Genomic DNA, 16,658 nt, shown 5'->3' on the forward strand with positions numbered 1-16,658 from the left:
ATAAGTATCTCTAATGTAATATGTGCCAAACAGAACCTGGATCCCCCTTCACCCTGGGGCTCCCCTAAATCAATAACTGACTAACATCCAATTTGATCAAGCTTAAAATCAAAACCCAAGAATTATCCAATTCTTCACTTTCCTCCATGCCCACATTAGCCCTGTGTAAACACTGTCATCTGTTCCTCCAAACACATGCTCAATCCTTCCACTTTTCCCATCTTGGTTCTGGTTACGTCTCTTATTTAAGTTCTATCACCTTAGCCTCCAAACTGGTCTCCCTGTTTCCATACTTGCCACTTAGCTTCTTTTCCATACAGTAGTTTGAGAAACTGTACAAAAACATGAATCGGATTATACCTCTTCCCCTCTTAAAATCCTCCAACAGCTTCCCAGAACTCCTAGAATAAATCCCAAACTCTAGCTGGCCTGAAGGTCTTACCTCTCAGCCTCTGCCTACCCTTCTGAGTCCATCTCAGTTCACTTCTGTCCTCCTCCACTGTGATCCTGACTTGGAGCCTTTGCATTCACTGTTTCCTCTGCCTGGAGGGCTCGCTTTTTTGGGGTCTACCTGCCTCCTCCAGATGTAGGCTCCTTGAGAGGGAGCCTTTGTTATCTCTCCCCAGTCACCAAAGGAGTTTTTAACACAGTAGATGGTCAAGAGATGAAAATGATGATTGGAAGATGATGACAGGGGAGCCTGAATCCTATGAGATACACACGCACCTGCACATGCACGCTCATGTACAAGATTTGTATAAACATCTACTAAAAAAATGTAGATATTCTTGAACATTTTCCTCTTAACTTAATAGATACTAATTAAATGTTATCATCTAAAACTACAGTAAATCAACTAAATTAAAAAACAACCCCCCTATCGCTTCTTGGCCTTTTGGCTAAGATCAAGTGTAAAAACAACCCCCCACCAAAACCCAGAAATGTGAGGCCTTGTGGCACCTGGTTCGAAGCCTGTGAAACTGTAAAATCTGAGAGAAAGGACCCCTGAACATTATTCTACAGGACGCACCCAGGTTCCTAGCCCTATGGGTAGAAGGCACTTGGCACCGCGCTTTACTCTAGGGATACTGATAGACAATGCACCACTTCCTTAATTCCTTCCATGAACTACTGTCTCCTTTATGTTTCACTTTCTTGTTATACTTTTCTTTCTTTTCTTATTTACCGGTTCCAGAAAATAATGACAAAGATGTTACTCTGATTATTTTGACTCAGACTTTCTCATACCTTAAATCCAGATCTAGCTTTGATTTTTCTCTTCAGGCAGTAAGATTTCTGAGTTTGGAGTCTACAACTGACTCCACAGTGGGAAATGCAGCACAAAGCCCTTTCTTGGTTCCTTCTGATGTTCTGCCTTTAAATACTCAACTCTAGAAATTATTTTAATGAGAATGACTAAACAAACAAACTCTACACTGAGGTCCATACTTGAGAAATGTGAGTGCTGTAGCGCTTTTTACTTGGTGACTTTTGTCAGTAGTGGGTTTTGGAAATATAAACTTGTTAAAAGGGGGAAAAAATTAAAACGAGTCTGTCTTTTCAAGGTCGTAACAGATTTGCTTAGTTCTCTGCTTAAAATGATCTGCCAATGATCCTCTGAAAGGTCCCGTTAGTCTGTAAATGTAATATGTTAGGTTTCCTTAAGAAACATGTGACTTCTTGCTTGGCTTACCATACTTTATTTAAAGAGGCTGAGCTGGTACTATTCAGAGAATGAAGAGCTCAGTGACCTAAATCTTCGTTCTGCCCCTAATGCCTCCTCTGGCCTTAGTTTACATTACTTTTCCTATCAAAGATCCAGATTTCTCAGCTATGAAATTAAGAGGTTGGCACAAATCGTATTCTCAGAATGTGGTTCATGAACCCCAGAGGGTCCCTGAGACCCTGCCATGGGGTCTAGGTCCATGAGGCCAAAATTGCTTTCATAATACAAAGACGTTAACGACCTTTTCCACTGCACTGTTCTCTACATTGATGGTGCTAGAACAATGGTGGGTAAAGCTGCTGGTGCTTTAGCATGATTCAAAGCAGTGGCACCGAACTGTAATAACAGTCATTGTATTTTTCACTGCTGTGAATCTGCAGTTTAAAAATTACGAATTTTATTAAATCTTGAGTCTTTTGATATTCTGTATGACAAAGTAGGAAGTATACATAAAGTATACAGAAATTAGCAACAGGAAGCTGAAAAAGTTCAACTAAATCTTGAATGCATTCTGCAGAGCTGAGTGGGAGAAAGTGGGCACGTGAGTAGAATGTGACTGTCCAACAGTGCAGAATGCACCATGTGAGACATGTGTCGCTAAAGAATGCTCTATGAAATTTTGAAAAATTTCTAAGAAACAAGATTCTTTTTAAAGAAATTTAATGTCTCACACTTTGAAAGTATTTCATTTATCTATAACAGTACCACCACAGTAAGTTTCTTAATTTAAGTGGTAAAAAAAGTATCATTGACAATTGTGAAACAGGCTTGATTAACTTTTTTAGTATTAAGAATTCTCTCTGTAAAAAAAAATCTTTACTACTACAAGTAGTAAAAAATAAAAACTTATAAACTGAAAATAAATAATTTAAACGAGTTATTAAAAAGATTATGATAAAATTCCATAAAAACATCAACAGGAAAGAATATGCATATACTTACGTAGGGAGACATTTTCTTTAACAGAGTAAGAAGAAAAGACATTCAGATTATGCAATCAAACGGCATGGAGTGTAAAACCAGTCAGTATTTTGCCCAAATATGATAAATCTTACTTTTGAGTTCAAACTAGCACTTTAATAACTATGTTTATATCTATGACTATGTTTTAATCTAAGATTATTATTTTTTTTAAATTGCATTTTAGGTTTTGGGGTACATGTGAAGAACATGCAAGACTGTTGCATAGGTACATACATGGCAGTGTGGTTTTCTGCCAAATTATTTTGTTTTTAAAATATCTAATACATTCACACAGTTCCAAAAATCAAAAAGTGTAAAACATCTCCCTGTATACCACCTGCCCAGTCTTCTTCCAGACAAAGGCAACTGCTACATTAATGTCTTGCTAATCATTCTGGAGATTATTTTTTAATGCATATAAGCATTGTTTAAACCATTTTACAATATTAAATTAAGATTTAATAATTTAATATTATTGAGAACATTTAATGTAGTAGTATTTTAAATTAGTTTTAATTGACTATATTATCAATATGACCCAATATATTTAATAATATTAATATGTAACTCATGTAGTGTGTTTGCAGCTCTTTCTGTGGCTATACACAGAGCTTTTCTTTGTTCTGTTTTATACCATTGGAGGGTTTCACTGTAAAACTGTACCTAAATTTACTGAACTGGTCCACTACTGAAGAACATTTAGGTTGTTTCCAGTCTTTTCCTATTAAGCAATGCTTAGAGCAGTAACTGTACAAATAGCATTCTGCATGCAGGTAAGGATATCTCTGGGGTAAGTCTCTAGAAAGAAGAGCTTTACAAAGAGAAGAGCTGAGTCAAACTGTGTAAACATTTTGTATTCTTCATAGGTATTTTCAAATTGCCACCCCATAATGCTATACCAATTTCTAGAAGGTAGGACAGTGTCTGGTTTTCCCACACCTTTGACAAAACCTTTTGGATTTCTGCCAATTTGACAAGTGAAAAGTGGTATCTGTATGTGGTTTTAATTCACATTTTTCTTTTTGTAAATGAGGTTGAGCATATTTTCTTATTTTTAAGAGCTACTGTTTTTCCTTTTTTGGTGAACTGTCTGTCAAATCCTTTGCTTATTTGTCTATCTGACTGTAGGTCTTTTAAAAGAGATGTTCAGGAGTACCTTATATATTTGTGACATTAACCTTCTGAGATACAAATTGTAAATATTTCCCTCATTTATAATTTGCCTTTGGCTCTTCTTATCAGTCTGAGGTGTAGAAGTTCAGGACTACTACAATTACACTTAAAAAACATATAAAATTTTCTTTCTTTCTCAATCAAAAGTGCTGACGTAAGTGATCCAGATTAGGCCTACACTTCACGATGTTATAGAAAACGGAAAAAGAGCTGGGGCATTTCTTTCTAGTCCTATCTCTCTTCCATACCTATGTTTATGTGTGCGCATATGAAAATAAAGCATGAAGTGGACATACGCTTTTTTTCACTTATTTTATTGTAGCTGCATGGTATTTTGCATTTAAATGCACCATATTGTAGTCATTCTCCTGGAAGTGTACGTTTACTTTTAGTTTTTTACTAGTGTACAAAACACTAGAATGAACGACTTTTTGGTTAAATCTTTGTTCACATTCTTTAATTATTTATGTATAAAAATTACTAAAGTTAGTAAATTACTGGGTCAATTGGTCTGAGTGCTGAAATTCAAGGTAGTACTGCAATACTGCCCTGTAGAAATGCTGTACCAATTCACAGTCCCACCAGGGGGACCAATTCCATACAATGCTTTACAGTACTGTATTATTTAATATTTTCCAATAATAGGTAATAAAGAGTATTTTATTATTAATTCATTTGGTATTTTGAACATTATTTTAATATATTTGTTGGCCATTTACATTTCTTCTTCTGATAATTATATGTTTTGTTCTTTGTCCATTTTTGAAAGCATGGGAAAAGTGATTACTATAATTAGAGGTATCAATCCTTTGTCTACTTGATTTGCTGCCCTAAATGTCTCTATCTAGTTTGTTTGTCTTTTAATTTTGGATCATAAAAGAAGTGAAGATGTACAGAGTAAAATCTATTTCTTTATTTACTACTGATCCTTCCCTATTCCAAGAATATGAATTCTAAATTTTGTTCTAGAACTTCTTTGTTCCTTCAGTTTTACATTTAAATGTTTATTATTTATGTAATAATTTAATTCTCCATATGGAAATGCAAAGCCTCATCAATTTCAACTATGTTTGCTTTTTTTCTATTAGTCTAAATTTGAATTGTGTGTGGTTTTAAAATACTACATCTTGAATATATTCATTAATTCTCTTATTTTTAAATTCATTAACTGATGAATGTTTTTCTTTATTATTTTTTTCCCTCTGCTTTCTTTTGAAGTGCCTCTGGACTTTGTATTATATACCACTAAAACTATGCCCAAACCCATCCTGCACTTTCTTAATTGCTGTCCTTTGTCAAAAAATAACTTTTGAGATAAATGTTTAGGCCTTTGATTTTCTTTCTTTCTCTCTTCTTATAATGAAAGCACTTAAGGCATTTTTTCCGAGTAAGATGTTGGCCTCATCTCGTCGGTTTTGATACGTAATATTCCCACAGTTATTTCTGAAAAGACCTATAAATGTAGTTTTGATGTCCCTTTAATTCAAGTGTCATTTAGAAAGTATTCTGAAAATGTTGGCTTTTAAAAGTGGTTAGCTTTTTAAAATTTTATTCTTGTTATTAATGTCTATTTTTATTGCACTGATGTCTGAGAATGTAGCCTTTATAATTTCCTTTTACAATTAAAGAATTTTTTTCTTAATCTTTCAGAAACCAAACAGGAATAATTTTTATATTTTCTTCAACTCTTTCCTCCTAGACACTGGGCTGGAAGATCTGATTATATATCAAAAATAAAGAACTGAAGGAATATACGCAAAATTTCCATTAAAAAGTAAAAATATTACCTGAAACATATCCGTATCTTTATCGTGTGTGTACTCCACCACCACAGTCTGATTCCTTGACAAAGTATAGGATATGCTGTGTTGACCTTTGCAGCTGATAGCCTATTAATAAAATTTTTAAAAATCAATTAAAATTACATTTCAACAACTTATGGGCTCTCTTTGTAGTTATGAGCCATCACTCTTACCAGCAAAGCCCAGCACAAGCCAGCATTTTCCAAACAGTCACGGTTTTTCCCTATACTCTATTCCTTGAATCACAGACAAGCCAAGAGGCACAATTCTGGTTTTTATCAAATATTCTGTCTTAAAGTGAACAATATTTTACTTAAATCAAAGTTTATTTACTAGTTTGCAAGACTTGATTCAATCACACTCTTAGAAAACACATACTTTCTCCATATTTCAAACTTTTTTAAGATTTCACACAACAGAGAAGTCACATATTATTATTTTTCCTAGGTGACAGAGATTATCAGCATAATAAAAGAATCACTGGAAAAACCATCAGTGTTCTAATTAAGATTCCAGTATAATATACCATCCTAGCCAATGATAACCACATTTGTATTCTGTTCTACATCTCACTTGTATAAGCAACTGGTATGTCAGATACTTACTTTATTAATAAGATAGCTAGTAATTTTATTTTTTTTTCCATTTTTAGACTAGGAAAAGCTAATATTCTTTTTTCAAATAACCTAGGAATAATATGACATCATTCTTATTTTGTCCATAGTGATATGTTTGAACGAATCCTCAGTATGGTCACATACTTTTAATATTTCAAAATTAACAAAGAAATTGATTTAAAGTGGACTCCAAATTATTTCAATTACATTATATTGATTGCACTTTTTTAATCTTTTACATTAAGTAAAATTTTCATAAGCTTTTCTATTGCACATTTATTGAATGATGACACTCTATGAAGACCATACAGTGGACTTCACTTAGAAGTAACTGGACATACATAGCATGTTAATGAAAATGTACTCAACATTTATATTCGATGACTCTAACTGCTTACAGCAATAAAGAGTAAAACATTCCAAATCAACTTTGAAGTTAGCCTGGTTAATCTCATGATTATTTAATAATCTGCCCTGAGGAATTTCATGATTGAGTTGATGTTTTATTTTACATGCTTCATTAAGATAATACTTCTTTTAACATGCTCAGGAATCTAAAAAATACTTCTTAAAGTACTCAACACTAGTAACAGACATTGTCTTAAATTTTCATTAGTCTGAATCAGATAAATTCACTGATAGTGACTTTTTTTGAAAGCCAAATATATAAAGAACTATTTTCAATTTAAGTAGATGTAATTTGTATGTTAATTAACTTGATTGTGGTAATCATTTCACAATGTGTACGTACAGCAAATCATCATGTTGCACACCTTGAATATATACAAGTTTTCTTTGTCAATTATACCTCAATAAAACTAAAAAGTTTGTAAAAAGTAGATGCTTATATGTTTATAGCCTGAAAAAAACCTACTTTAAGAAAAATGTTTACTAAACATAAAACTAATAAGCAGGAGTTGATTATAAAATAATTTTAGGGTTTTCTAAAAAGTATCTATTGCATTTTAAATGGATTCAATTTACAAATATTTCAACTCCAACACTACTTTCTTAGCATATACATATTACATAAAATGTCTATAGTGTACAAATGATCTGCAAAACAAGGAGTTAACAAGTGCAGTAATGGGAAAGAATTTTAAAGGTTATACATGTTTGTACAATGGCACCTTCTTAAGTATGGTGTTTCTCAAACTTCCACTCCATTTTCCTGAATTGGAATGGTTACCTGAACCTGGAGATGTCTGGGGAACAGCCCTTAAATGAAGTTTCTCATGCTTAAAACAGCTTACCTTAAATCATAAATTTTGTTTTTTATTCCCTAACATATTTGCTAGTTTGAATCTTGGAAGCATTTCTCCCAAATCTGCTGGGAAGTCATGGTCTCATGCAGATTCGCTCTGCTCACCTGAGGCGTAGCACAGCGGTGAACAGGGTGCCCTGGAGTAGCGGCCCCCAACCTTTTTTGTGCCAGAGACTGATTTAGTGGAAGTCAATTTTTCCATGGACTGGACAGGGGGATGGTTTGGGAATGATTCAAGCACATTACCTTTGTTGTGTCCTTTATTTCTATTATTACTACATTGTAATATATAATTAAATAGTTATACAACTCACCGTAATGCAGACTCAGTGGAGCCCTGACCTTGTCTTCCTGCAACTAGGCGGTCCCCTGTGGGGGTGATGGGAGACACTGACAGATCCTCAGACATTAGGTTTTCTTAAGGAGTGCACAGCCTAGATCCCTCACATGTGCAGTTCACAACAGGGTTCCTATGAGACTCTAATGCCACGGCTGATCTGACAGGAGGTGGAGCTCAGGCCTAATGTTGTAACGTAAGTGATGGGGAGCACTTGTAAATACAGATGAAGCTTCCCTTGCTCACCTGTCGCTCACCTCCTGCTGTGCGGCCCAGTTCCTAACAGGCCACAAACCACTACTGGTTCCTGGCCCAGGGGCTGGGGTTTGGAGTTTCCTGCCTTAGAGACACTTCCTCACCACTTGAGAAAACTCCAGAAACAACCATTTTATAGGACCCAAGTTATTACTGGACACAAATTCTTGTAAGGTGTTTCATTATAAAAACATTCTTGTGACCCAAACTATAAGATTACGTAACACGTGAAAAAGGGTATTTATAGCAAAAGCATCACTTTACTTGGAAACTGCCCATGGTCTTGCCCAAGGCCCCAAAATGGAAAGAAAATACTGATAAAGGATGCCTTGAACGTTGATCCCATTTAAAAAAAAAATATGATTTCAAACCTGCCATGTTTTTATGCTGCTTTAGGCAAATGGCCAGGATTAGGAAAGGGGAATGCTCTTGGGTTAGGAAAATGCCTTTTCTATGTCTTTTAGATTAAAAAATTTCAGCCAAGCACTGTGGTTTGGAGGCTTTGGGATTTGGGGAAGATAGGAAAGTGGGAAAAGAGACTGTAGGGAGAAACAAATCCCATGAAGGTGGGGAGCGGCTGTGGGGCAGCAGGTGATGTACACCGTACAGCATGGGTGGCTGAGGAACTTTGGAATTAGTGTGACAGTCACCTCGAAGTCACTTCCAGTTCTGGCAAGGATTTCCCTCCGGTAATGCTAAGCCAGGAGAGGGGCCCTGCCTCTGCAAGAGCCCTGAGTACTGGTACCCCAGGGTCCAACAGAATGCATCTACAGAAAGCAGAAATGTGGGCTGAGCTGGCCTGACAAGACGAGATGAAGCCAGGACTGGGATTTGGAACGAAAGGTGGCAGTAAAAACCAGGGCGCCTGAGGTCACCACCAGGATCATCCTCAATAAATGAGAAAATGTGGACTTCCTTCCATTACATGAATTAGGGTTCACATGACCTTGTTTCCATACATTAAAGTGGAGAATAGAGTTAGATTTAGATGGTTGGGGGAAGTTAAAGAAGAGTTTAAGCCTGAGATCAATTTTCACTTTCTTTCTTGGGTCAGGTCTTACAGAAAAGTCTGCAAGTACATATAGCATTGAACTTTTTGTTAGAAGTATCAATTGTTCAATTTTTTTTTTTTTTTGAGACAGTCTCATTCTGTCACCAGGGTGGAGTGCAGTGGCATGATCTCAGCTCACTGCAACCTCCAACTCCCTGGTTCAAGCAATTCTCCTGCCTCAGCCTCCAGAGTAGCTGGGACTACAGGCGTAAACCACTATGCCCAGCTAATTTTTGTATTTTTTTTTTTTTATTAGAGATGTCGTTTCACCATGTTGGCCAGGAGGGTCTCAATCTTTTGACCTGGTGATCTACCTGCCTCAGCCTCCCGAAGTGCTGGGATTACAGGAGTGAACCACCACACCGGGCCCAATTGTTCAATATTTTTTAACATTTAAAATATGACTTTCAGAAGTACAGCTTCTAGAATATTATAGATTCACTGACTTGAGCCAGTCATTTCCAGTATTTTGGAAATAAAAGTTTCCCCAAGGCACCAAGTTGTTTTAGAATTTCCAAAATATCAGAAAAGACAGTGGATAGGGCCTTTTCCTGGCATTCACTATAACTTAATTCAAACACAAGTACTGTAACATAATGCTGGGACCTTACCACATCAACACAAATTTAGAAAGCTCTTTAACACTGTAAAGAAAACCAGCCCAAGCAGCTTGCTGTGTAGACCAGGGGTCCCAGGCCACAGAGCGGGCAAGCAAAGGAACCTTCATCTGTATCTACAGCTGCTCCCCATCCCCATCGCTCACATTACCACCTGAGCTCCTCCTGTCAGATCAGCGGCGGCATTAGGTTCTCATAGGAGCATGAATCCCACTGTGAACTGCACATGTGAGGGATCTACACTGTGCACTCCTTATGACAATCTAATGCCTGATGATCTGTCACTGTCTCCCATCATTCCCAGATGGGACCATCTGGTTGCAGGAAAACAAGCTCAAGGCTCCACTTTTTCTACATTATGGCGAGTTGTATAATTATTAAATATATACTACAATGTAATAATAATGGAAATAAAATACGCAATAAATGTCATGCGCCTGAATCATCCTGAATCCATGCCCCTCCCCGGTCCATGGAGAAACTGTTTCTCACAAAACTCTTCCCTGGTGCCAAAACTGGTTGGGGGTTGCTGGTATAGACAACAATGATTTCCTATAACTTCTCCATTGTGCTGCTGTGATGAGAAGGCAGGTCACAACCGTTCCCCTTCAAGGCACATTCAGTCTTATCTATTTTTCCATCCGCAGCAGCAGAAGTGTGGCAGGCATTCAGTGAATGTTGAGTGAATGAATGAATGAATGAACGAACAAACGAATGAACAAATGAACGAACTGCTACAGATACAAGATGAGATTTACCGTTTCTTTCTTCAGGTATTCCCCTTACTTTCCCTACTTCTCACTAGCAAAGGTACCAGTAATGACACTCTCAGCTCAAATGTTTTGAGTCTATAAAAACCACTTTATTACAGGTATAAATGTTACCAGGTTAAAATATAACTGGGCAATTACAGATAAACAGATCAAAGAATTTCAGCTTTATCCAGCTGAAAAAATTAAGCCTTACTTTGCAATCCTAGATGCCGAGACCAGATGTGAGCCAAGGCATTTTCTTCTCAGCTAAGGGTCTGTATTTTCTTAGTGCTATGCTGCTTGTGTCACAGGCTCAGCTCAGCCAACCTTTGCCATTCAGGGATGACAACAGTTAGAACTGGCTGTCCTGCTTCAACTTACAAGTAAAAACTAGTGTTAGGGAATTCTGTGAGTCCCCAGACTCTAAAATAAACATGGTTCATACATCTAGAGAATTTTCTTCCTCTTATAAACCCATATACACACACAAAGGCGCTCATATAATATGTAATGATAACAGAAGGCAATCCTGCAAGATGCATCGTGGACTAATGCGTCTTAATGGCAGCCAAAGAATTTTCATCCAAATTTTAAAGTATGAGGGAAATAACGAAACCTTTTATTGGTGAAGAAGTAGCGTTAGCTCTCAACCACGAAGTGAAAGCCAACAGAGAAACTAACATGTATCTAGATAACATTAATTTACTAGAGTTATGACTTAGCCCATTTAATTCAAGCTCTGTAAGGCTGCTAAGTGAGCCTTTATCAACTGTGTGGAGAGAGAAAACAGGTTTCAGAACTGTGGCAGACACCGGTGGTTGCCTGCCTAATGTTTTTCTCCCTGCTCACCGAGCTGGCTTCCCGTGAAAAAGCCTGACTCTCCTCTGAGGCCAGCGCATGGAAATGTGATTCATTCCCAGCCAGTGGGACTTAAGAGAGATCTGGTGTGGAGCTCCTGGGGATAAGAGACACCAAGACAGACTCCTTCCCTTCTCTGTCACTAAAATACGACATGATGTTTGGAGCTGAAGTAGACCATCTTGCAATGTGAGGGGAAGGTCAAAAGACTCTCACAGAAGTTGGCTGAAAGCCCTGACATCTTTGAAAGGCTGAATCAAACATGGAACTACCTATCCCCAGACTTCTGGAATAAAAGTAAGGGTTTTAGGCTGCTTTTGGTTAGGGATTGTGTCACCTGCAATATACAGTATCATTAGATGGTTTGGTTCAAACATTTTCTCCTTCTGGGTTTCCTATTTCAGTCAATAGCACAACAGTCACTCACACTTCAAAGCTTTACACCCCTAGGCCCTCTCTTGCCACTGTTGTTCACATACAGCTAGCATTATTACCATCATTATTAATCCAATAGGGAGTCAGTGCCGGGCTCACTGATTTCAATGTATTAAAGCAAAAATCAAACACAAAACAATGGGTAACGTTTTACTTTGTCTCCTCAAATACAAAGTGGTTGTTGGGTAACCGGTGCCTACAAAACTGATTTATTCCTCAAAGGAATTCTATAATCGGCTGTTTTATAGCCCTTAACTTTCTGTTCTGAAGACGCTTTGTGCAATCTTCAGATCATATCATCTGGCATCTGAGCTGGCTTCAGTAGCTTGCTCACTGACTGAGAATGCCGTGGATGTGACACAGGGGACTTTGGATACTAGGTCAGGGAGGCTTGCAGCTTCCACCTGCTGCTCTGGGGGTTCCCAGCTGTGGGCAAGAAGCCAGACTATGTATGTGCCACCAGGCTCCAAGGAGCCAAAGCCACAGGGAGAGGGCCTGGAGAATGAAATGCCACATGGGGAGAGGGAGGCCTCGGAGCAGCAAAATGTAGACATGGGAGTGGAGAAGCCACCTTCAGAGTGGATCCTCCAGCTTCAGCTACCCCAGACGTGGACCAGAGTCTACTACTCAGCGGCACCCTTCTCAGATTCCCAACCCGCAAAGTGATGAACAAAACAGAATGGTTTTTGTGAAGTCACTAAATGTTGGTGTAGTTTGCTATACAACAAAAGACAACTGAAACAATCGGTTTATAGGGCCTTCTGGTACCAGAGCACTTTTAAAAAATCTTATGTGACTCATCCCCCAGCACCCCTCAATTATCTGTGTGTACGCCTTACCTACACCCAAGAGCACGGACAGGTGTGTCTACAATGGCAGGCAGCAGTGTCTCTACACAGAGCAGTGTCTGCGTTTCTCATGGGAGTGTTACATGCTACTGAATGTGTGTTAAGAGGCTGTGTTTAGAGCAAATACACATTTTCATTGTCATAATCTCCAGTTGTTAGAAGACTGAGATGTGAAGAACATTTTATATTAATACTTAAAATGATTATTTATAGACTCATTCATCAAAAGAATCTGTGAATCATTCAAAGTAATGCCACAGAAGGAAAGGCCACCAAGTATGTCACATGGATATTTTGTAGTCCTTAACATATTCAGAGCAAGAATGAAGGGATACTAGGAAGGCAGAAGAAGAAAATAACCATGTATGTTAGAAACCATGAAGCCACTTTGCAAACTACATGTGTGTATGCACATGTGCACATACGTGTGCATGCCTGCATCTGTATTTCAAATGAATGAAATTCTTCTTCAAAGGACACTAATTTTTCTATTTTGAAGTCTTCCTTAGTACCAAATGACTCAAGAGTTTGATATCCCTCTTGTCTAGACGTCCTGGAAGTTGACTATTATAGAACTACAGTTATTATTCCTGGGCCACACAATAGTCTGGCTAAATCAAACGCATGTTTTTGGAATGAGCACACCCTGCATAGTCTTCTTTGTGTGTAGATATAATTAGGGTTTCTGCCTCTTAAAAGCAGAGGGCTAGAGGCGTGGTGTGGCTTACATGCTGCAGCAACCTTTTCCAGATACCAAGCTGCTCTGAAGAGTTCTGCACCACATAGCTCAACGTGGTGCTCTTCTCTGATGCTGCTCACTGCACCTGCCTTTTGGGTCCCTGCAAAACACCTGGGAAGAAGGAGCCCCTGGGCTGGATGTGCTCAGGGCTGAGCACACACCTCCTCGCTCTGCCTGTGCTCACGCGATCTGCTCTGTGAAGAAGGCAGAGGTTTTCTAACAGCCTGCCCGATGCGGGCAGTGCTAAGAAACGTACTGAACACTCTATTGGGACAGCCAGTGACCTCTTTGTCTTCTGGGTTCTACCAAGAAATGTAATGTAAACCTGTGTTTTCAATAGCCTTCTGAATGATGGTCACGAACATGGCATTATTTAATATGACATCATAGACTAAGAATTGGCTCCCCTGCCAATGATGTTGTGTGTTTTAGGCAAGTTTATTTTCAGCCACTTTAACTATTAAATCTAATATGTAATTTAATATTTCAGCTCATGATAAAATCTAAATAAATAACTACACAAAATGATTACTACAGATAAGACTGAATGAAATTGGAAAAATAACTACATTGACCTCTCACAGTGGTTCTGGTTACAAAACACAAGCTTTCTGTGTCAAGGTGTATTGCTGTAGAAACATTTTAATTGCTATGGGGAAACATAATAATAAAACTGTTTGGGGGCAGGTCTGAATGGGGCCAATGAGTCGAACCTTTGTTGTTCAGAAATAACTTCTGATGTTTATGTTTATGGCAGAGACCTGCACATTTATGAGTAAATGAATGACTTTACAGTGAGTGTGCAGCAGCCTGGAAATAACTGCCGGATGATTTTACCATCTCGAGCCCTGTACACACTGTGATGTGGCGGCAGACGAGGGTGCGGACTACAGGGTATCGAACACATAAGGGCATGTACTAATTGCCCCGTGAGGCATGATACTAATTGCATCTGAAATTGCATCACCTCACTGCAATAGCCACTGATATCCAGCAAATGCTTAAACATCGGGCAGAAGAAACATTTATACCACACTGGCTCTCTCAAAGTGACTACCTGGTTTTATTCTGCTGAGCTCAAACTTTACATGTACTTTAGAAAAACGGAATAACCACATGTAGATACTGCAGAGATCAACGTGGCCTCTGATGCTGAAAAACAACACAATGGACCAGGTTTGAATCCGAGTTCAGATACTCACCAACCACGTCCCCTCTATCTTTAAGCTACTACCTTTATAATTCACCAATAAAGGGAGTCCATGTCAGTAGCACTGATTTCACTGGATTCAAGCAGAGGAAATGATGTATATAAAAGATGGCATTTTCTCTCTTCAAATATGAACCTGGATTTAGAGCAGTTCCCTACAATCCATAACATATACTTTGAAAATCACTATTCTTTTTGGCTTTAAGTGTATGCTAGATATTGACTGTATTAATTAGAGATAATCCTGGTATGACAAACATATTTTTCTAGAACTAATGACTTTTATGTCAGGCTGACAAGTATAATTAGGCAATAAATCCTTAATCAGTCTGGTTCAATTTGCTACAGGGAAGATGAGGTCTCTGCCATCTTTGTCAATTTATGTTTAAAATATGTATGAGTACTATTTCTAAAGAGAGGAGGTGGCTAAAGGAATTCACAATTTATGTTGCCTGAAACACACTCTTTAAAATATAATCTCTTTTCAAGGAACCATATTTCAAACGAGTGCCTGAACCATGGCTACGTTAAGAAAGTAAAAAAGTGCTAACTTGGATTTCATCAGAAGCAACAGTATTTTCTAGTAAGTCAAAATGACAGTCCTATTTGTTAGAGGCAATAGCTTTGAACTTGGCTCAGGAGGGGCCACTCTTGAGCCCCTCCTGGATTGGTTTGCTGAGCTATTTGATAAACTCTGGCACAGAATCTGTGGCACACAGAGTGCTGGACAGGGCTGGGGCAGACGCGCTCAATCTATCAGCAATCAAAGATGCCCGAGAGAGGAGGAAGAATGTGTGAAGAGAGCCTGTTTCCACTTTGGGGTGACTCCTAAGTACAAAGAAGCAAGATCTGGTTGGTGGTCAGAAGATAATCTCACTTGAATATAGTCTGGAAGACAGGAACACCAAGAGCTGCAGCTGGAGAGTTGGGCAGATGACATTCACGGCTTTGTGGACATCTGTCCCCAGGAACCCCACCACTTCTAATCAGATGAAAAGCGCCTTGAGGGTAAGAACACCAGTCTTTTAAAGCAGCCTTCAATTCCAGCAGGGTGTTGTATGGCTGATAGTACAGATTGGGTTGAATCTCCAATCCAACATGGGCTGGCTGTGGGACTCTGGGCAAGTTACATAAATGCTCTGGCCTCAGTTTTGTCACCTGTACAAGTGCTGGCCTAGTCCCCAGGAAGGTCACTGCTGTCAAGATCTGAGATGTTTCAGCTACTGTATCTACACAGTTTATGACTAACTGCTAAACAAGTGAAAGGTTCACATTCAAGTTTACATGGATTTTTTCATTGTGTTTTAGAACTTATTAAGCCAATCTAATGTGCAATCTCTCTCTCTCTCTCTCTCTCTCTCTGTGTCTCTCTGAGACAGGGTGATCTCACTCTGTCACCTTGGCTGGAGTACAGTGGCGTGGTCATGGCTCATTGCAATCTCAATCTCCCAGGCTCCAGCAATTCTCCTGCCTTAGCCTCTCGAGTAGCTGGGACCACAGGCGCATACCATCACGCCTAGCTAATATTTTGTATATATATATATTTTTGTACAGATAGGTTTTTGCCATGTTGTTCAGGCTAGTTTCAAACTCTTGGGCTCAAGCAATCTGCCCACCTTGGCCTCCTAAAGTGTTGGGACTACAGGTGTGAGCCATCGCTCCCAATCCAATCAATTCTTTTTATTGTTTCATTTGTCCCATATCTTTTGGAAAATAGGGGTGAAATGTAGTTTCCCCACATAGGAATGCTGTGACTCAGTCAAATATCTAAATAGACATATTCACATTACCAATCACGCACTGTATACTAGTTACCGTAAATGAATAACAATCACAACTTTCCAAGTTCTTCTGCCCTTCGGTCTCAGTTTATAAAGAGCACACTTCAGTGCAGACTCTGACGACATCTGCCCACGCTGACTCTGTGTACCAGCTCCCTACAAAGCGTAGAGGATGCAGCAGGGGTGCACACCTGAAAGCATCACATCCCACAGTGCGAGGCAATGCTCTG

General features: G+C 38.6%; 1 protein-coding gene across 2 annotated transcripts in view; it reads right to left on the reverse strand.

Annotated features, from left to right (window-relative positions):
* Positions 1 to 16,658, reverse strand: part of PELI2 (pellino E3 ubiquitin protein ligase family member 2) — a 173,781-nt gene that overhangs the window by 16,664 nt on the left and 140,459 nt on the right. For both annotated transcript variants that reach the window (XM_039469405.2, XM_074393898.1), the window contains exon 3: positions 5,650 to 5,751. In XM_039469405.2, coding sequence (XP_039325339.1) covers positions 5,650 to 5,751 — 102 coding nt within the window. The remainder of the gene's footprint in view (positions 1 to 5,649; positions 5,752 to 16,658) is intronic.

Source organism: Saimiri boliviensis, chromosome 2 (genome assembly GCF_048565385.1).
Source record: "Saimiri boliviensis isolate mSaiBol1 chromosome 2, mSaiBol1.pri, whole genome shotgun sequence".
Taxonomy (NCBI): Eukaryota; Metazoa; Chordata; class Mammalia; order Primates; family Cebidae; genus Saimiri; species Saimiri boliviensis.